This window comes from Ailuropoda melanoleuca, chromosome 10, assembly GCF_002007445.2.
Source record: "Ailuropoda melanoleuca isolate Jingjing chromosome 10, ASM200744v2, whole genome shotgun sequence".
Lineage (NCBI taxonomy): Eukaryota > Metazoa > Chordata > Mammalia > Carnivora > Ursidae > Ailuropoda > Ailuropoda melanoleuca.
In genome coordinates, this window is record NC_048227.1 from 4,004,383 (window position 1) to 4,026,895 (window position 22,513).

The following is a 22,513-nucleotide window of genomic DNA, read 5'->3' on the forward strand; positions in this document are numbered from 1 at the left end:
TCCCACAGACCCTGGGACTCTGGCCCTGGTACAATCAGGTCTGCGGAATTTTCTGAACGTAGTTAGGATGTCAAGTTACAAGCCTGCTGCTTCCGAGACTCCTTCCATTGATTGGTAAGTTGGGCCCAAGAATTTGCCGGCTGAGGTTGTCAGCCAGCTTTGACACTAAGAACAGTCCCCAGAGGAGGACTCCATCAGATTATTGCCCTTGGTAGGACTCCAGAGCTGTGCCCCTGGGCCTGGAGCCCACACGTGAGACCCCCACACAACCCAGGAGCTCGTCTCTGGTTTGCTCCTCCCATCAAATGTTTATTAAGAACCGCCAAGTTCATGGATCTTGAACTAGAAGAACAGGGTCTGAGCTCTGACTTTAAAGAGCTCACCGCATAGCTGCGTGGGGGGCGTGCGGAGGTGAGCGGGAAACGAAGCAGATGCTGAAATTGTATTGGAGTCGCAGCCGTCGTCATTGAGAGGAGGAAGACAATGTCACAGGTGGAAGAGAGCGAGAGTGTACCGGGGCATAAAGCAGCATGAGCAAAGGCGGGGCAATCCCGGAGGCTTGCCTTACTTTGCCAACAGCTGAAGCAGCTGTAGTTGATTTCACAGACGGCAAAGTGCACAGATCTGAAGTAAGTATCTTGATGAAGATTTGCACACACACGTACCCATGTCATTACCAGCCAGATCAGAATGTGGAACTTCTCCAGTGCCTGTGCCAACCCAGACCCTTCTCCCGGGTAACCCCTGTTACGGTATCACAGATGAGTCTGTCGTTGGCCCTTATGAGCAGGGAGGCATTCGGTATGTACTCTCTGTGGCTCACTTCTTACACTCGGGACTATGTCTGTGTCTGCCTGCAGGAAGACTGCACTCTTTCTCGTTGCTGTGTAGAATTCCATCACATGAATATGCCACAAGTTTTTTGTGTCTATTTTTTGGTTTTTTTTTTTTTTATATAAGAGAAAGAAAGAGTGGGGCAGGGGAAGGACGGGGCGGGTAGGGGGAGAGAATGTTAAACAGACTCCACACCCAGTATGGAGCCCAACATGGGGGCTTGATCTCACGACCCTGAGATTGTGACCTGGGCCAAAATCAAGAGTCGGACATTTCACCGACTGAGCCACCCAGGCGCCCCATCTTCGTGTCTATTCCATGTTCATGAACATTTGGCCTGTTTCCAGTTTTTGTCTATTATCAGTCACGCAGCTGTAAACTTCTTGTACAAGAGTACTCATTTCTCTTCAAAAGATACTGTGTGGCCAGAGTTCAGAACAGTTGTTCTCAACCAGGGCTGATCTTACCCCTCGGGTGGCATTTGGCAATGTCTGCTGACAGTTTTGAGCATCTCAACTGTGGGGGAGTGGTGGTGTGTTCCTGGCATCTACTGGGTAGAGACAAGGGCTGCGGAACATTCCACAGCACAGAGCCACCGACAAGGACTATGCAGCTTGAGATGTCCATAGATGCCAAAGAACTAGGCTGCAGTCCGATTTTGGAGTCCTCGTACGCCACACTCAGCCCGTCCTGGGGAGCTACAGATGGCTCTGGAATGGTGATTTTCCCCTCAGTGAGGGAGATTTCAGGACAGACACCACCTGGCTCGCGCCGTTAGTTGACGTCAGCCTGGTGGACGGTCCCTGGTGTCCTGCCGCCGACCACCCGCTGCAGGGCACCCTGCACATCCCGATTCCGCAGCGTGTAGATGGCGGGGTAGAGCAGTGGTGTGAGGCTGACGTAGATGAGCGAGACCAGCTTGTCCTCCTCGAGGGAGCGGCTGCTCAGGGGTCTGGCGTACATGGCCGTGGCACAGCCGTAGTGGAGCACAGCCACCGTGAGGTGTGACGCCACCGTGTTGAAGGCCTTGCGGCGGCCTGCAGGCCCCCCAACACCCAGGATAACCACCAGCACCCTGGTGTAGGACAGCAGGATCAGGGCCAGGGGCAGCACCAGCAGCAGCAGGCAAGCTGCCAGCAGGACCTGCTCCTGCAGCTGGCGGTCCCCGCAGGCCAGCACTAACACCGCCGGGAGGTCACAGAAGACGTGGTTGACTAAGCCCGCCTGGCAGAAGGGCAGCTGGAAAATGGCCGTGGTGAGCCCCAAGGCCAGGATAGAGCCCCCAACACAGCAGGAGGCGAGAAGGCACCAGCAGAGCCCCGTGGTCATGAGCTGGGGGTAGTAGAGGGGACGGCAGATGGCCAGGTAGCGGTCCAGGGCCATGGCGGCCAGCAGCAGGCACTCAGAGCCTCCCAGCGCCACAAAGAGGCCCATCTGGGCAGCGCAGGTGGATCGGGCCACGGCCTGGCCCCCCGGAGACAGCAGGAAGCCGGCGAGCATGCGCGGGGTCAGCACGAGCGTGTAGGCCACCTCCACGGTGGACAGTGCCCCCAGAAAGAAGTACATGGGAGTGTGCAGGGCAGGGTCCACGACAGCCAGGCCCAGGATGAGCAGGTTTCCCGCCAGCGTGGCCAGATAGAGTGGCAGGAGGAAGGTAAAGAGCAGCAGCCGCAGCCCCTGGGGCCACCCGGAGAAACCCAGGATCACGAACTCCGGTGGGGTGGTCCAGTTTGACTCAGGCCAGGGGCTCATGTTGGGACCTGCGGGATGACAGGCGCGCAGGCCAGAGACGAGGGTCGTGGTGACACATCCCTCCCAGAAAACACACAGACGGCCCCCACACCCCCCTCCACCAGGGACAGAGGGCTTTGTCCCCAAGCCAGCACTCTCTGCGCCTTGTTGCCCCCAGCCCAGTGTCGCCCCAGGAATTCAGATGTCTGGAGCCATCGTCCGCTCTCCCTCTGGCCTCCATGCCCTGTGCTCTTCCAGGTACCAGGGTGTCTCTGCACACTTGTCCACCCAGCCCCCAGGTCTGTCCAGCATTCGGAGCCCACAGCCTCTGCACCCAAGGGGCCGGCCTTCAAGGAGGAAGGTGGGGATGGACAGCTGAGTGGACAGTGGCCTGAGGGGTCAGATTTCTGAAGGGACAGGCTCTTTCCTAAGCAGCTGGTTCTGGGTATGGAGATGGTCACTCCTGGGACCCAGGAGTGAGGGGCTGGAGCAGCACTGGAATCTCCCGTCCACAGAGGCCTGTCCTACCGCCCGCACTTGCCCGTCCCAGGGAGATCACACCCCCGGCTCTCTGTGGATAGATCACATGCCCTCCTGTCCTCGCCTGCCCTGGCCGTTGTCTTTGGTCTTATGTTTTCCAGCTCTCCCCTTAGCTGGACTCAGGACACCCCCATGGTCATCCTGGGCCCGTCCATTCTCTCTGATTCCATCCCGGGGAAGATACGCACCTGCTCCTTATTATGGTGGACAGCAGCGTTCGTGAGCTGCAACACCCATGCCCACGGCCCAAGCTGTGACATTCAGCCCCACACAGACCCACTCCATTCTCTGAGCTGAAGACCCTCAGCACTGCCAGCCACACGCCCCACCCACACTTCCAATTCAACCTGTCCCGAACTACTACATCATTTCTCAAGGAAACTTCCTCGACCTTCTGTGGATGGAGCCAGCCCCAGGCCCAGCTCCGAAGTTAGAAGTCACTGTGGATGAGCCCCCCTCCTGCACCCTGCAGGACGACTGGGCAGGTGCACCGCACACCTCTGGGAGCACTTCCCTCTTCTCTCACCTCTCCGGCTTTCTCTCCCCTCAGTGATCACAGCGGACCCCAGCCAGCCCTCCTGCCTCCAGCACCGCCCACCTGAACGACCCTCCAGACAACGGATGACAATTCTTGGCTTAACTCTCCCTTCTTTGTCCCCAGGATTATATCCGAAGTCCCCTTCAGTGTGACTTCTGGCTTTGTCTCCTGCTGCACGCTGGCACTATGGGCTCCACGTGGAATGAATGGATGACTTGCCTGTCCTGAGCAGACCTGCCCCTGCACACGGGGGGGCCGGATGTTCCTGGGATGCCCTGCAGTCCCCACATTATCTACAGGGAAGAGCTGAGCTGACGTCACACGCTATGTGTGGGTGAGGACCCCTGCCTCCCGGTGTCACCCTCTCATCCCACGGTTGTCATGGCAACTCTACTAAACTCAGGCTCCTGGAATGGAAGGTTTGAGTCACGTCTGTTGTTTGCTGAATTATTGTTAAGTGAGGGAATTAATCCCCATTTCTCCCAAATGTTTGCCTCCTGTCTGTGTCCCTATGATGTCCCTGAGTTTCTGGTCCTGGAGAGGTCTCACCCCTTGACGACAGACAGTAGTCCCCACCTTCTGTCGGTTCTTCCCCTAAAGTGCTCCTCAGCATTTGTCATCAGTGCTGCTGTCAACCTGAGATGGGAACCACACTCTCGGTCATCTTCAGGGCCAGTGCCCCCCAAAACTACCAGAGGCCTGCTCGTCTGGCTGCCTCGCCATCAGAGGTCCTGCCATCCCCTTCACTCACTCAAATAAGAGGCATATTCTTCTTCTTCTCTTTCTCTTCATACACCCAAGTCCTTAAAACCCCACCCCTCGGAAGCCTCATTCAAGCTCACCGTCCCCGAGGAGCCTCAGCTGGCCAGACAGAATGGCTGCCTCCCGGCCCCCACGTGCGTAACCACACGGTGGATGTCCCTCAGGCCCCACCGAAGCCCCCCGCCCATCCTCCCTCCAGCAGCTCCTTCCTGTTTAACGGCGCTCCCTCTCCTCACAGGAGGCTGCTGGTGCATCAAAGCCATTTCTCCAGAGCCCATGCCGATGGCCACCGCCCTGTGAGCCATGACCCCGTCCCTGACCATCTGCTGTGTGCGGGCGAGCAGGCCACCATGTATCAGCCTGTTTCCTCACCTGGGAGAGGGGAGTTGGACCAGACGACCTTTAGAGTTTCTTCAAGTTCTGATATCGTATGGTTCTACTGGAAGTTGCGTGTGTGGTTATGCTCGGATGCCCAAGGTAAACTGTTTTTTAAAGGTATTTTGATGTTTCAAGAGCCCAGAAAGGAGTTCGAAGGGCACTGGTGAATCTCGAACACTAGATCAGTAAGGGAGGCGTTAGACAAGGCCTAACGGTTGGCATCCATTTACGGATCTTCGAAGAGCCTCAGACCAGCGTACATATCGAAACAGCTCTTTCCAGCCATGCCAGTGTATGCGCCAGTGTGTGCGTGTGTGTGTGCGTGTGTGTGTTCTGTCCCACCACCTGGCTCTGGGGTGGCCTCAGATAACAGCGGTGCCCAGGGTTGAGTCAGGAGCTTCGTTTCTAGTCCCACTTCCCAGTGGGACTCCAATTCTTCATCTATCCCCCTTGATGGGCGTCGCAGGCCCTGTGGCCCCGGGATGTAATGTCATAGTTCTCCCCCCAGCAGGAGCCCATCCTGTGTGTCTCTTGGAGCCAGAATGGCCAGTGGCACAAACAGGCCTTGGGGTTCACACACACCCGTTCTGTCTCAGCTGTCTCACTGACCAGCAGGGACAGCTGCGAGTGTGAATCTCACAAGGCACCAGCAGCCTCCTCGGTCATGACAACGGGCCGGCAGCACGTCCGGAAAGCCCCTGGCACAGCCCTCCCTACACGCAGGAACCATATGGAACAGACCGCCAACATATCAACACGTGCTTAGTCCTGTCCTGTGCTTCCTGCTCCCCGCGTGTGGGTGACATCCCGCCCTGGCTGAAGCTCTCTGGAGATCAGACAGCGAGTGGGAGGGAGGGGAGGGGCTCGCGGCAACTGGGAGGCAGAGGCGGGCTACAGACCGGTGTCACCTGGCCTCTGTGCCCTGAGGCCAAGACCCTGAAGCCTGCAAGTGCCGCCCTTGGTTCCTCTTCCCCAAATCCTCCCTGCAGCTCTTCTGCCAAGGCCTTCTGGAAAGTTGCCCGGGGATGCTGACAGCGCCCCCAACTTCCCTTTGTTGGCAACAGCCCTGCATTCCCTCCAAACGCTGAGGAGCGGGGGTGGGGGGGAGCGGAACCACAGTGACGACCCTTATGTGACAATCACTGCCACGTGTCCAGCCCTGACGGTGTGCTCTAAATGCGCCCCATGCACAGATTATTGGATCTTTGAGAGGCGCTGTGAGACAGACACGTCACTATTACTGTTAATTTACAGATGGGGGAGCTGAGACTTGGGGGAGTCACACAGCATCTCCCTTAGCTAGAGGTCCCCAAGTCTGTCTGATTTTAAAGTCCATGCTTTTCTCTGTCTGCCTTGTCTGTGGGTCCTTCCCCACCCAGGCGAGGGGGAAACGGAAAGGGGGCTGCAGGAGAGAGGAGGACGCAGATTCAGAGGTGGGGAAACAGAACGAGGCACATGAGGAGGGACAGACAGAGGGGACCGCTGAGGGCAGCGGCAGGCAGAGCGGGAGGGAAGACACGTGGCCCTTGGCAGAACATCCCCACCCCAGGGAGTGCATCAGGCTCTGGGCTAACAGAGACCCAGAGAGGGAGAAACACAGAGAAAGAGAAGGACAGACAGAAAGGGAGAAAGAGAGAGACCGAGACAGAGAAACAGAGAGACGGAGAGACAGACAGAGACAAGAGACAGAGAACAGAGAAGAGTCTCCTATGTCCCCCAGCCTTCTGGACCTGAGACCCTCTCCCCGCAGGATTTCTGCTCTACTGCAAACGTGGGTTTCAGCTGGTGAATTCCAACAGTGGCTTTGCACTCAGTCCCTGGCACTCACTCCCCATCTTCCGTGGCATCCCCAGAGAAAAGAGACCAAAATTTGAAAACTCATTCATTCAAGCCAGACTCAGGGCCACCAGACCCCAAACTGCAGCCTGAATTAAATCCTCAGCATCTGGGCTGGCCGGCCGCCTTGCTCACACCCTGCTACCCCGGAGAGAGGAGGGAATATGAGTCCCAGTGGCGATGCTTGCAAGGGGAGAAATCAAGCCTGTGCTGAGCAGGTGACCCGAATCCCGGGTGGAAGCAGGGCAAGTTCTGGCCATCGTGACATGGACCCCACGGGACTTGTTGGTCCCCCCATCTCCTGCCCACGCCTTCCCCACGAGCCACCCAGCAGCCTGCACGTGCCACCATCTCCCGCCTCTCCCTGACCGTGCGCACCTTCTCCACATCAGAGCGTCCTTCCCCACCTGGAAAGCTACTTATTCTTCACAGCCCAGATCAAATAGCAGTTCCTCTGTGGATACAGATCAGAAAGTAGCAGCGGACTGCAGGACTTTGTAGGAAATGGGGGGCAGCCCAGCTACACTATATCGTTCCCCCTCTTCTCCCGTGATCTCCGCCTCTGTTACCAGGGACACCCGCAGTAAGCAAAGAGTGACTTAATAGGTTTCCCAGGGCCCACTTAGGGGGCTGGCTTCATCCAAAGCCCCAGGGTCTCGTCAGTGATCTTGGCCCCGCACCGCGGAGCCTGACGAGAACGGCGGTCTCAGAAGGCTGGGGGCTGAGGGATGAGCGGGGAGGACGACTTGGGAAATCTGAACTGGGGTGTCCTGGGAGAGTCGGAAACTTCTGGGCCAAGGGGACGGAAGCCACTACCTCCTGCAGGGATGGAGGGAATGCAGCAGGAGCTGGGGGTAAACTGGGATGGGGAATGTACTTGCTCTCTCCACATTTCCCCAAAGTTTGAACTAAGACGGGTGGCCAGCAGTCTGGATCTCAGAACGGGGCGACTGGTGGAGTGGATGGGGGTAGGCACCTTCTCCACCACCACCACCGTCACTGGAAAATACCCCAAAGTGCCGAGCAACCAAACTCAACAACACAGACTTCCCACGTTCTCATTGCCCAATTACAGAGATGACCACAGCACTGCGAAACAATGCTGTTCCCATTTAACACTTAATTACACCTGTTTTCTATTTGCTAATAGTCTTCTTAACTATTTTAGGCATTAATTTTGTTTACTTTTTAAAATATGAAATACCTGGTTCAACATTCTAAGAGTGTAAAAGAATCGTCTGCCCCGAGAACCCTGCCTCTAAACGCACCCAGAGGCAATGGCCTTTATCAGATCCGTTTCTCCTCACAGAGATATTCTAGGTATACATGGGATAGTATGCACATGTGTGTTATTTGCTACTTAAAAAAATAAGGTCTATTTATTTTAGAGAGCGAGTGCGAGTGGGGTGGGATGGGGGAGGACAGAGGGAAAGGGAGAGAATCTTCAAGCAGACTCTCCATGGAGCACAGAGTCCAATGCAGGCTCAATTCCATGACCCTGAGGTCACGACCTGAGCTGAAACCAAGAGTCAGAAGCTTAACTGACCAAGCCGCCCAGGTAACTCCTGACACCGTCACTTACTGAACAAGTCCCTATTGAAGGACATTTAGATGGTTTCTGATCTTTGGCCGTTACAACCAATACTGAGATAAATATCCTTCTTTATCTACATGGTATTTGGCATGTATGCAATTAGGGTCAGTGAGTTTGTGCATTTTATTTCTTTTTTTTAAGATTATTTATTTGAGAGAGTACAAGTGGGGGGAGGCGCAGAGGGAGAGGGGAAGCAGTTTCCCCGCTGACCAGGGAGCCCGATGCAGGACTTGATCCCAGGACTCTGGGATCATGACCCAAGCTGAAGGCAGATGCTTAACTGACTGAGCCACCCAGGTGCCCCGGGGTTGTGCATTTTAAATTGTCTCAGTTATTTTGTTAGTTATTCACGTTACTTTCCAACTTTATTATAGCATTAAGTGCTCCCATCTGGAATATATGAAAACACCTGCTCGTCCCCCACACCTTCACGAACACAGTGCTGTCAGATTGTCCTCGATTTGGTAGAAATGAGGTGTCTCAGCATTAATTTTAATTTGTACTTCTCTGTAAGTGAAGCTGACCACCTTCTCCTATTTTAAAAGACATTTGTATTTTTTGGACTGTTCGTTCATATTCTTTTTCTTTCCCACATTTTCTATTCGCCTGTGGCTCTTGGAGCTTCTTATTGATTATAAGCCATTTTTAAAAATCATATTAAAGGAATTCAACTTGCCTATAGTAGGAATTGTAAATCTTTTTCCTGGCTATGTGTCTTCTGATGTTGTTTATGATGAGTTTTGCCGTGGAGAACTGTTTTATTTCAACGTAGTCAGATTCATCAATATTTTCTTTTGTAGCTTCTGGGTGGCACATCATGCTCGAAACACTCTTAAAAAATTAAAATTATTTCTCCACCTTTTCTTCTCAAACATTTGTGGTCTGATTTTTTTTTAACAATGAAGTGCTTAATCAATATGTAATTTACCCTGTAAGATGTAGGGTAGGAATCCAATGTTATTTTTACCAGATGTTAGTCATCATTTAAAAAATAAACATTATAAGTGACATACGATGGGCTTACAGAAAACTGCGCAGGATAATAGTACAACTGAATTTTCACAAAGTGAAAAAACAACATTGCCAGAATTCCAGAGACCCTCCTCAGTCCTCCCCCCCCCACCACTGTCTTCCCTCTTCCCTAAGGGAGAATATTTTTTTAGCACCTTGTATTAGTTTTGCTTGTTTTTGAACCCTAAAATACATATTCTCTTGTGTCTGGTGTCAAAGAAAAATGTAAAGACATATAATTAACCATAAGCATGCTGTTTACTTGTGTAGAGATCAAAACCATGGGCTGAGTCCTAAATAAGCAAAAAAAAAAGGGGGGGGGAGCAGGGATTTAAATTTTTAAAGAAGAGAAAGGAATAAGTAAATACGGCTGATAATCTGGAAACAGTGACTCTAGTTTGAACATGTTGAGGGGGGCACTGATCAGCTATGAACTAGCAAGGGGGTCAGAACAATCTGTCTTCATGCAGGTGGATGAACGGTATCAGAGAGAACGATTTCACTTGTTTGTAGATTCAGCAGGAAACCCCGAGAGATTAGCTATGGAGAATAACAAACTATCTTTCTGTAAGTGGGATCTGTGATTTAAAAAAAAATTACCCGGAATGCATAGAAGCAAGAAAACATGACTCACAATGACATGAAAAATCAATCAGAACCAATCCAGAAACGACGCAGATAACAGATTTAGTAGACAAGGACACTGGGAGGGTCATCACAACTGTATGCCATATGTTCTGGAAGCTAGAAGAAAGACTGGTCACGCCCAGGAGAGATGGGGAATACTTAAAAGGCGGACAAACTTCTGGAGGAGAAAACAGCTGGGTCCAAATGAAACATACACCGTGTGGAGACAATGCAGGAGAAATTAGTGAACTCAGCTGAAGACATCGCAATGGAAACTATCCGAAATTAAATACAGATAGGAAAAAAAAGAATTGGGAAGTTGTGGGACAAAGTCAATGAATATAATGAATGTGCAACTGGAATCTGAAAAGGAGAAAAGGAGAAAAGGAGAGGAGGACGCAGAAAAAGATCTGAAGAAATAATGATCCCCAAACTCCCAAATTTAATGAAAACCAAATCCATATATCTAAGAAGCTCCACAAACTCTGAGCACAAGAAAAAGAGCTTAAAGTCAGGGGCAAAAAGAAAATACAAAAAAATTTTAAATAAAAAAGATGCATTCTATACAGAGGAATAAAGGTAGGAGTGATCGCCAACTTCTTGTCAGCAAACCTGAAAACAGTGGAGGAACAGCTTTAAAGGACTAAAAAGGAAAAAAAAAAAGGTCTGTACTCAGTGAAAATATCTTTCAAGAAAGGAGACATGTAAAAATTTCTGGAATTTCTGGATGTACAAAAGCTGAAAGAATTCATCAAACAGTGAATCTTCCATGATGCATGGCAATCGATGTTGGCGAAAATACCTGTAGATATTTAGAGGAGGACACGTTTTACGAATGTACCAAGCTTGTGAAGACAGAAGGTATTTCAAGTCTGTGGCTATTAACTACCGTATCAGCAGGTACTCTTTGAAAGCTATTTCAACCCACCGTGTGTTATCGATCAGTAGTGTCAACTGTGAGCATCATTTGCTCTTTTAAACTTGAGCTTTGAAAATATCCTCACCTGTAGTTGTTTCTTGATATCTGTCGAGGCTAACTCTTCAATCATGTCAAACTTGGCATTGGCCTCTCAAAAAATGAACAACCTGGGAGGTATCAGTAACAGCTGTCAATTCACTGAGAGACAAGGAAAACCACTCGAAGTCACTTGCTTCGTTTTGAAATTCACTATTGATGTTGCTCTCGATGTCCTTGACTCTTCTTCTCACCAAAAGGCCAGACATCTCAGAATATGTTTCTCTTCTCTGCACACATTTCCCCCCAGCTGTCTCCATCACAATTTAATTAACTCACCATTAGGTAGGTAGCGGCTTTCCTTGCTTGGCTAATAAATGGGCCACTCAGAAACTCAGTTTCATTTCAGCCTCTTCAAAAAAAAAAAAAAAAGATTTAATTTATTTATTTGAAAGAGAGAACAGGAGGAGGGGCCGAGGGAAAGGGAGAGAGAGAATCCTGAAGCAGACTCTCCACTGAGCTCAGAGCCCGACGTGGGGCTCGATCCCATGACCTTGAGATCATGACCTGAGCAGAAATCAACAGTCAGATGCTTATATGACTGAGCCACCCAGGTGCCCCAAACCTCATTTTTATTTTTGTGAAGAAATTCTGATGTGATGTGATCATCTTTTGTAAGCTTTCTAATGTTTCTGACTGTTGCTCTCCCGTGAGCTGGGAAAATGATGATGAATATCCAGTCTGGTAAGGTCAATGTCTATCGTACTCTCTAGCAAAGCTATGGTTTGCTATGGCCAACACAATGCTTTGCCATCTAAATCAATGGCAAAATAATCTTCACTCCACCGGGTCTTAAAAGTACAGTATTTGAAGTCACTTTTCCTCTTTTACAGAATGGATATACGTGGTCTCTGTTGCAACTCATCTTCTTTGTTGCACCTGCTTGAGTCCGCCATGATTGTGCCAATGCAGCCATGTGGGAGTGAGTGATCGTGCTTACTCCAGTAACACTTTATTTATGGACACTGAAATTTGAACTTGGCAGAATTTTCATGTGTCACGAAATATTTTTCTTTTGATTTTTCTCAACCATTTAAAAACATAAAGGCATTCTTTTTTTTTTTTTTTTAAGATTTTATTTATTTATTTGACAGAGATAGAGACAGCCAGCGAGAGAGGGAACACAAGCAGGGGGAGTGGGAGAGGAAGAAGCAGGCTCATAGCAGAGGAGCCTGATGTGGGGCTCGATCCCAGAATGCTGGGATCACGCCCTGAGCCGAAGGCAGACGCTTAACCGCTCTGCCACCCAGGCGCCCCCATAAAGGCATTCTTAAGTTAGGGGAGGTACAAAACGATGTGGTGGGCTGCATTTGTTGACTGGTCCATGGTTGTTTGCCAACTGTTGTGTTAAAGAGAAAATTATAGTACCAAGTTCCTGGGTTAGAAAAAAAGATCTCAAACCACTCAGCTTCTGCCTTAAGAAACTGGAAAAGGAATAGTGAATTAAATACAAAGTAAGCACAAGAAAGGAATAAAATAAAGATCAGAGCAGAAATCACCAAAATGGAAAAACTAAAACAATAGGAAAGATGAATGAAACCACAATTTTATTTTTTGAGAAGAGCAAGAAGATTGACAAATCTCCAGCGAGACTGACCAGGAAAAAAAGGAGAAACAAATTACCAAAATCAGGTAAAATGTGGAGAAACAGAGTCACGCACTCACCTCAATAGATTCAGGAAAAGCATATGACTAAATCCTACATCTATCCCTGATAAAAATTCTCAGCAAACCAGAGAGAGAAAGGAACTTCCCCTATTTAATGAATGATAAACAAGCTCAAGTGAACTTTGAGTCATTTGAGTAATTTGTCCAGTGTGTCTGAATTGCTGGATCTATTGGCATAAAGTTGTTCACATATTTAAGTATCTGTAGTTTCTGTGCACAGTGATCAATTGTGCTTCTCTCGTTTTCCTAATTAATCTGGCTAGACTTTTTTTATTGATCTTCTCAAAGGATCAAGCTTTAATTTCGTCAACTTTCTCGACTATTTTTTCTCCATTTTCTATTTTGATTGATTTCTCTTCATGTATTATTTCGTTTCTTCTTCTTCCTTTTGGTGAATCTGAGCTGCTTTTTCTAGCATGATAAGGAGGAAGCTGGCATCACAAGCTTTAGACCTTTGATCTTTCCCAACATAGACATTTATTGCTATTCCCCTCTAAACACTGTTTTAACCATGTCCCACAAAATTTTATACATTGTTTTTTAAAATTTTTTCATTTGATTCAAAATACTGATTTCCTTTTTGATTTTCTCTTTGACCAGTTTTTCTCCAGATATTTCGGGGCTCTGTTGTTAGGTGTATATGTTTATAATCATATGCATTCCTGATGGATCAAACCTTTTATCATTATAAAATATTCTTCTTAATCTCTAGTAATAATTTTTTTTTGTCACAAAGCCTATTTTGTCTGCTACGGTCTAGTCACTCCACTTATCTTTTATTATTGTTTGCATGGTACATCTTTTCTCATCCTTTCACGCATTTCTTGTCTTTCAATCTAAAGTGATAATCTTGGGGGCGCCTGGGTGGCTCAGTCAGTTAAGTGTCTGCCTTCAGCTCAGGTCATGATCCCAGGGTCCTGGGATCAAGCCCTGCATCGAGCTCCCTGCTCAGCAAGGAGCCTGCTTCTCCCTCTCCCTCCACCCTCCCACCCCCATCCCCCCAACTCATGCTCTCTCTCACTCTGCTCTCTCTAATAAACAAAATATTTTAAAAAATAAAGTGATAATCTTGCAGATGGCATATAGTTGGATCACTTTTTTAAAAAGATTCATTCATCTGAGAGAGAGTGTGAGCAGGGGGGAGGGACAGAGGGAGAAGGAGAGAGTCTCAAGCCGACTCCACCCTGATCATGGAGCCCAATGCAGGCCCCATCTCATGACCCTGAGATCATGACCTGAGCCTAAATCAAGAATCAGACTCTTAACCGCCTGAGCCACCCAGGCACCCCTGGATCATTTTTAATCCATTCTGCCAGTCTCTGCCTTGTGATCAAAGGGTTTAATCCATTAACATTTATTATTTTTTTTAAAAAGATTTTGTTTATTTATGTGACAGAGAGACAGCCAGCGAGAGAGGGAACACAGCAGGGGAGTGGGAGACGAAGAAGCAGGCTCCCAGTGGAGGAGCCTGATGTGGGACTCGATCCCGGAACACCAGGATCACGCCCTGAGCCGAAGGCAGATGCTTAACGACTGCACTACCCAGGCACCCCTAATCCATTAATATTTAAAGTAACTAATAAGGAGAGACTTAGTTTTACAATTTTCTTATTTGTTTTCTGTATGCCTTATATCTTTTTTATTCCTTTATTTTTCCATTATTGCCCTCTTTTATATTAAATAGATCTTTTCTAGTGTACCATTTTTATTTCCTTGTTTCCTTTACTACATATATTTTGGGCTTACCTTTTTTTTTTAAGATTTTATTTATTTTGAGAGAGGGAGGGAGAGAGAGAGCACGAGCATGGGCAGGGGGGAGGGGCAGAGGGAGAGGGAGAAGAAGACTCCCCGCCAAGTGGGGAGCCCAACATGGGGCTCGATCCCAGGACCCTGAGATCATGACCTGAGCTGAAGGCACACTTAACCAACTGAGCCACCCAGGTGCCCTGATTTAACATCTTAATTTAAAACAGTCTAGCTTGGATTAATACCAACCTAACTTTAATAGTATACAAAAACACTCCTCCAATATACGGGTACGTTCTCTCCCTACATTTGTATGTGCTATTATCGTCATACAAATTATATCTTATAAACCCATCAACAGAGATTTTATAATTTACTTAAACATATTTATAATCACTTGTTTGAAGTCTTTGTCTACTTTGTCCAACCAACATCTGGGATTTCTCGGGGCCAGTACTGACTGGTTTTTAATTGTATGTGTACAGGCCACACTTTTCTGTTTCTTTGTATCTATCTCTTTCTTTTTTACATAAAACTGGCCATTTTATTTTTATTTTTATTTTTTTTTAAAGATTTTATTTATTTATTCGACAGAGATAGAGACAGCCAGCGAGAGAGGGAACACAAGCAGGGGAAGTGGGAGAGGAAGAAGCAGGCATAGCGGAGGAGCCTGACGTGGGGCTCGATCCCATAACACTGGGATCACGCCCTGAGCCGAAGGCAGACGCTTAACCGCTCTGCCACCCAGGTGCCCCATACATAAAACTGGCCATTTTAAATAACATAGTGTGGCAATGGATTTCCTTCCCCCTCCTCAGAGCTTTTGCTCTTTGTTGTTGTGTTTGATGATTTTCTTTGACTAATTCTGTAAAGTCTGTATTCTTTGTTGCATGAAGCCTTTGCTCAGTTATCCTAGTTTTTAGGTAATGGTTGGACAGAGCTTTCCATACATGCCTTAAACTTCTAAGTCTCCCAGGCTTTGTCAAGGGGCCCCTTGCATGTGGGGACACCCTCACTGCCCCAGCAATCAACTGTGCCCTAGCCTTTGCTTCCTGCTTGCTCAGAGTCTCAAGGCCAAGCAGATGTGAGACTAACGCTCTCCATGGTACTTGCTGGACGTGTGCACGACCTCTTAGGCAAGGGGCAGTAAGTCAGAGCTTCTCTTCCCCCATATTTTCCTTTTAAGTTCTTGGCCAGCCTCTTGTTTGCCTCAACTGGTATCATCACCCCAGATAGCTACAATGTAATTAAAAGGCCACTAATTGGTTTTGACAAATGCCCCAGGGATAGGGCTTTACTCCCACAGTGAGCTCATAATCAGGGAAAATAAAGACAGTTCCTACAGATGAGGCTTTTTTGGGGAGCTGCCATACAGGCCAAGTTTTGACAATTCCCTGGGGATGGAGCTTCTGGGAATCTTCAGCCCATTTGGTCCCTCCAGTGGCTGCTAGGCTGCTGCTTTTCACTGGGGCTATGTTTCAGAGGCCGCTAGTATTCAAGGCTACCCCAGAGCTGGGGAGAGAGGGATGCAAATAGGGCAAATTTAAATGCCCCAAAGTTCACTGTTCTTATATTCACCCATTTTTCTTGAATAAAGTCTCCACAAATTGTTCCGAGCCTTTGGTCAATTTCCAAAGTTCTGCAAAAGTTGATTATGACCCTTGTTTTCATCAGTGTTTTGTTGCTTTGATGGGACAGATTTTCAGAGGTCCTTATTCTTCCATTATGGAAGGGCCTGTCCCCTCAGGTTTACTCTTGATTCAATAAATGGAAAAAAAAAATTGAAGTGCAATATTTTGCTTTTGCAAAAGTATTGACCAAAATACGTTTGAAGTTTCTGAATCCAGAGCTGACAAAGATGAGAGGAAACAGGCTTTCTCACACACAGTTGGTGGGAGTGTAACTTTCTCAAAAGGAAATTTGGTACTTGTCCCTATAAATTGGAATTTCAAAAAATGTCATGTTTTCCTGGTGGAGCCCCTTGAGCCAGAGATTCCATCAGGTTAGAGAGGGAGCACCGTCCTCCCAGGCAAGGGCAGGAGGGCATTTGCTGAAAGGATGAGGGTGGGGAGCTCCCCGAAAACAGAGGAACATTGTGCCAAGCAGAGCTGACCACATGAAGCCACCCCACGTACAGGAACAGGGAGAGAGGGAGAGAGAGGAAGTGGGACCAAGCCTTCATTCCTAGTGTGGGGAAAAAACAGATGTTTTTGACTCACGAGCAGAGAAACACAGATGTTAAGGTGTGTGAACAGAGGGTCTGTAGCATGATTTCTGAGCACCTTCGAGAGCCAGGCCACAGAGATGTAAACAACGTTAGCCAGTAGTTTGGTCCTGTAACCAACAGATGCCAAGCCATCAATGACAAAGTGTTGTTTAGAACAGTTTTTCACAAGCCCAAGCTCCACACTCTTGATCCAAGGTGGCAACCTAAGAGGATGGGAGTCCCCTTTTTGTGGGAGGTGCTACTGCTATTCTCATTTTACAGCTGGGGAAATGGAGACTCAGATTTTGACGGGGAGCTGTCACATTGCAGCAGAGACTCCCCCGTGGCAGGACAGGAGCCATGTGTCTGTGCCTTCACTCTTGTTCCGCATTGCACACCCACCCCCCCACACTGGACCTTACCCTGATTCTCTATAGAGTGACTACGTGTCTCGTTGGGAACAAGGTCACTCTGTTTTACTCCTGCGCTGTGAATGCTCTCCAGCTGGAGGGGCTTCCTTGGGCTCCCAATTCTTCCCTATGTTTCTCAAAGCCCTAAGTGGTACTACCGGTGGGGGGGGGCACCAGCCACTCCCCCTCAGCCCCTGGTCCAGTTCATCCCCTATAGGGGCTCTGAAATTCTCTACAGGGCAGACTGACCTGGGGGTGGCACAGAGGTGTCCCTGACATAGTCCTGTATCTGAAACTCTGTCTCCATCCCTGTCTTGGGGCTGGTCTATGACATCAGTGAGAAGGGGGTCCCCTTCTTTCCCCAAGACCTTTATCTCAGCTCCTGCTTTTCCCAGAATGAAGCATCCTGAGGGTAGGTTCTGAGGAGGAAAAGACCTTTAGGGTCCTCCCTGTGTGGCTTCAGGGACCCCTCACCTTTCATTACCCACACAATTTGCAGGCATGGGTCCGGATGTGAACAGGAGTTGTATCATCAGAATGAACTGGCTGCCACAGTGAGCAGCCCCCCCCACTCCCCATCGCTGAGGTTGCTGCCACACAGAATGTGCTAGCTGTTCCCAGCATTCCTGCATTCTGATCCTCAAGCCTCCACCTTCAAGTCTCAGACCCTGAGGGAACCTGAGCCTGCAGCCTGCCCCTAACCCCAGGTCAGAACCAAAGTGCTCAGAGCCCAGGACTCTGAGAAGACACGAACCCAGGCCATGGGCAGCAGCCATCCCAGAAACCCCGATACCATGGGAGGACCTGGGTACACCCTCCCCTCATGGAAAGCCATTTCTCTGCTGCTGACCAAACCCCAAACCTCTTCCCCTTCCTCTTGAAAGCATGCACGTACACATGCATGCACGGCTCTTGGCCAGCAACTCATGGCTGAGCTTTTCTACCTAATCAAGTCACCATTCCCACACTTGTTCTTAGGATGGTGATTCATTCTAATACCTTAAGATCTTTGCACCTGTGTTTTTGAGAGATTGAACTGAAATTGTTCCTTTCTCAAAATTCACTTTTCAGGTTTTGCAACAAGGCTATTCTGGTTTCCTAACACACATTTTCTATTCTCTGGAGGAGTTTATGTAAGATTGCCATTATTTTTCTAAAGTGTTAAGAACGATTTGCTACTGAGGTGAGCTGAGTCTGCAGATTTTTTGATGGGAAGATTTTAAACTGTAGATTCCATTTCTTGTGTCAGTTTCAGTAAGTTGTGTTTTCTAGAAACTTGGCTGTTTTATCCAGGTTTTCAAACTTACTGGCATAGAATGTTCATAATAATGTTCTATGGGCTCTGTAATGATGTCTCATGCTTTTCCATCCTAACAGCTGAGGGGAGGAAAACAGAGATGGCATTCCAGGCAGTGGAAGAGCATGAGCAAAGCCCCAGCACAGAGACCGAACCAGCAGCTGGATGCACCTGTCTGGAGATTTGAGACACAGGCCCCAAGGATATAGAGGGTCCCAATACCAGGTCCTGCTGATACTGGATAGGAATTTGTTAGCAGAAGCAGCTGCCATTTGATTGGATGGTTCCATTGGCCTGCGGTCCCACAGACAAGCCGAAGAGTAAACTGAGTCACACTGTGGCTTGAAAATAGGGCACAGCACCGTCCTGTAGGCTCCCCTTGCACCAGTAGGGTGCCATTTCTTGCTGGTTGATATCTCCATCAGGTATGCTCACTTGGGTTCCTGGTGCAGCTGCTCCTCCAACAGCTCTGCCCCCTGAGCCTTGCCTGGGACCAGTTTTTTGTTTTGTTTGTTTTTTTAAAGTAGGCTTCATGTGCAGCAGGGAGCCCAACGTGGGGCTTGAACTCATGACCCTGAGATCAAGACCTGAGCCGAGATCAAGAGTCAGATGCTTAACCGACTGAGCCACCCAGATGCCCCTGAGCCCAGTTTATAATTGCCATCTGGCCCACTCTATCAGCATGGTCCTCACCTCTCTGGCCTCCAGCTCAGCCCCCTGCTCCCTTTCTCGATGCCCCCACATCCACCTGGCTCCACCAATCTGCTAAAGGCAGATGCACTGTGGGCCAGCTCCTCTGGCTCAGATCAAGGCAGGGACCCATCCAGACAATGGCTGGGACCCTCATAGGCTGGAGTACAGCTGGCCGTGCCCATGTTGCCATAGGGCCCAGACACACCCACAGCCACCAGAACACAGAACCAAAGAGGAATATGTCATCACTTAAACCTCAAAACTTAATTGAACAAATAGTGCTTCTTCACCTCCAAAGAGAGATAGAGGTCCCCCACTATGAATGACCCATTTCTTTTCACCAACCCATCGACATGTGTTATCTTCAATTCCAGCATTAGGACAATAGGACTCTAGTATTTTTATTTTTTTAATTATTATTTATTATTTTTCTAGTATTTTTAAACAGTCCAATGTGATCACCCCTTTAGGCAATACTGAAGTGGGAGCTTGAGCTAGAGTGTCAGGGAGCAGCACCCTCCAGACAGCACACAGTGGACTCAACTATGTATGCCTATTTGTAACGACAAAATATTTTTGAGAACTACACGCAAGCCACACTCTCTGGTAAGCATCGGCCATCATGTTGCTGCCACGGGAGCTTGTAAATTAGGTAGTAGAATAAATTATTTTTAGTTGGCCAGGCGTTGGGGACCAGCCCTGAAAGGAAACAGCACAGCTGACTGTAAGAAAGGACTTTATTTCTAAATGGAGCTGGGGATGGGGTCTGGTAAGGGTACATATCTGTCCCCTGCCAGTGCTCTGGTGCCCACCCCCAGACCCATCAGCTGCTGATGAGCCTCAAGTGGGTCTTGGGGGTGGGCTGTTTGAACTGAGGGAGGCCCCAGGTCTCCCTTCGGGGCAGGCCCCCTTTAAGAAGCCTGTGGCAGATGGCCTGTAGCTGTGGAGGCTTCTCACAGAGCCGCAGGCCAGCCTCCGGGGCTTTGGGGCTCATAACCCAGGAGTACAGCCAGAGTGAGGAACTTGATTTGCGATGGCCCACGGCCCTCTGTCTCCTCCAGCTTGAGTACCTGGTGAAGGAGAACAGGTTGGGTTCCAGAAGGGGCTTTCTGGTGCTAGCTGGAAAAGGGGCTGCTCCCCAGCCAGGGTCCCTGCTCCTCTGTGTGGTGGCAGTTCCCGGGGAGGCACTTGAGTCCATGGGACAGAGGGAAAGCTGTCCATGTGGCCCCTTGTCCCTCACTCCTTCTCTGTCCACCCTTTGACCAGGACGGTCAAACCAGTCCACCCCCACCCCCAATTTGTTCCCTGTTTTGTTTTGTTTTTTAATCTCGGTCCCTTGTCTATTCGTCCCACTTTCTCCTTATTCCTGACCTTCCTCTATCGTGTTGTATCTCTGTTTCTGTCCCTCGGGCCCCCTCCCTTTAATGCTGTCTCTCCCTTTCTCTGCGTCCCTGACTTCTCTTCCTGTCTGCCCCACCCCTCCTCTCTGTCTTCTTCCTCTCCCCAAACCCCAACAAGAGACGGCTGCAACCTTGGAGAAGGCTCTGCAGGCTGTCCTGGGTTTTGGCATCCGGGATGGGAGCTGCAGTGGTGCTAGGGATGGGGACGACAGGGAGCAGCAGCAGCATCAGGACCAACGGGCGCCACATGGCCGAGCAAGCAGGGCGGCTGGCAAGGCAGTGAAGGCCGGGGGGGTCAGAGGTCCTGCTCTTTGTCCAGGTACCATCTCCCACTCTGCCCTTCTATCCCCTCCCCCTTCCGGGTGCCAGGCCCACCGCCCCGGAGGCCCAGCCCTAGAGCCCAAGCCTCAATTACTTCTCACCTGCCGGCAGGCCTTCCTGTCTTCCTGCTGCCCTCGTGTCTGCCCACAGCCTGGTCACTGGCCTCTGGCTCCCCAGGGGCTATTAGATCCAGACAGTTCTTACCGAGCTGCTTCTGGAGCCTTCCGCAGCCAGAGCCACGACCCACTACCGACCACGCCCAGGGCATCACCACGCCCCACTCATTGTTACACCCAACCCTTGACACAAACATCATGCCCCCAGCACAGCCATGCCCCACTGGATCAGGCCTCCACTGTTACGCACCACCCAACCGTCCTACTATGCCCACGCCCCAAGGTATAACCACGCCCACGCCCGTTAGCCACACCCCTAGAGTCGAGAGAGCCTCCGCCCCAACCACGCCCCGACCACAGCAGGCCACGCCCCAGGCCAGAGCCAAGCCTCTGCTTGAAGAGCAAGGCCCTGTAGACCCCTGGTGTTTGGGGGCTCTCCTGTGTTCTGCTTTCCAAGCCTACCCAGCGACTTGGGGCGCCCTTTCCTGCACTGTGGCCCAGAAGGTCTGTCCAGGCAGCACTCCAGGTGCCCACTGTCCCAATGCCCTGACTTTATTTTGTCCAAGTTTTCAGTTTAGTCAAAAGGGTAAATCTGGTTCCTGTCACTTCATTTTGGCCAAAAATGGAAAATGAGAAATTATTGTCTTTTTGAGTGATTGCCTCTTTACAGAAACTTGCAAAATTTTATCTTCAGTGTCCTTATATTTCACTTTGTTGAGGTATGGATATTTCTGTATCTTTCCTGTTTGGAGCACTGAATGGTCTTTTGAGGTCATTTTGGTTTTTTCCAAATATATGAAATTAAGTACCTCCCCCCAAGTAGTTCCTCCTCTGCACTGCTGCAGTCTCCCCCGCTTCGGAGACTCCTGCTATCTGGCAGAAACCTCCACTTCTACCCCTTTCCCGGTACATTTTCTTTATTCTTGCTTTCTGAACTCTTGAATCTTCATTGTTCACACCCAACATTTCACCTCTTTTTTACTTATTCCTACCTCACGTCACCAATACACTCTTGTTTCTCTGAGGATTTTTATTTAGTGGAGGTAGTTCAGTCTGTTCCTTTTTAGTGGCTGAAGTCTCAGATTTTGCCAGAGTTCCTTTTCTCTCCTGGAATCTTGCTGGCAGGAAAAGCCAATTACTGTTTCCCAGTGAGGGTTTATGGAGAACCCATGTGCCCCAAAGCTGGCAAAGTTGGTGTGCATTTCCTGTTTGTCCACCCCACCAGACAAGCATGCTGCAAAAGGATTCCCTCTTCCTTGTTTTTAACCAGTAAAATATGCCAATTTTCTTCTGTTGCTGCGAAAGCTTAGCTTTGAGGGCTATGGGGTGTGTGTGTGGGGGGGTGCTGAACACCTACCTGTGTTCCACCTACTCCCCAGTCCTGCCAGGCTTGTGGGTTGTCTGGTGGTCCTGAGCTAAGCACTTGCTTTCTTGTTCCACGGTCCTCAGGTCAGCTGATTGTGTGGAGAAAAGAATACGGTTTGGGAGCTGTGCTCCTCAGATGCCATGATATTTGCATCCGTTTCTTCACCGTCCCCAGGGGCCACATGTTCCTCCATTGAAGGACCACATCCTGTCTTCCCTTGGGGGATTTCTGGACATTATTTTCACTCCGTACTTAGCTCAGAAGTCTACAATTTAACTAGTTCCTCGATTTGACAGGCACTACAGCAATCCGATTTCCTAAACGTGAAAGGGAACTCTTGTGATTACCACGGTGGCAACTCGGGGTGGGGGGGAGGGGGTTACAGATTTGTTCTCTTTGTGACCTTTGTATAATTTAATTTGGG

General features: G+C 49.3%; 2 protein-coding genes across 6 annotated transcripts in view; both read right to left on the reverse strand.

Moving 5' to 3' along the window:
• Positions 1-22,513, reverse strand: part of LOC100463897 (RB-associated KRAB zinc finger protein) — a 50,337-nt gene that overhangs the window by 2,682 nt on the left and 25,142 nt on the right. The window contains exons 7-8 of one of the 5 annotated variants that reach the window (XR_004628331.1): positions 22,081-22,177; positions 8,395-11,218 (exon numbers count right to left, since the gene is read on the reverse strand). The exons of 1 other annotated variant lie outside the window; for it this stretch is intronic. The gene's annotated coding sequence lies outside the window, so the exon portion shown is untranslated. 3 more of the 5 variants (XM_034669772.1, XM_034669771.1, XM_034669773.1) reach the window with 3 other exon arrangements.
• LOC100463643 (olfactory receptor 10AC1-like) lies at positions 1,609-2,586 on the reverse strand. The gene has a single exon (XM_002916476.1). It carries the CDS (start codon positions 2,584-2,586, stop codon positions 1,609-1,611), a length of 978 nt encoding a protein of 325 aa, XP_002916522.1.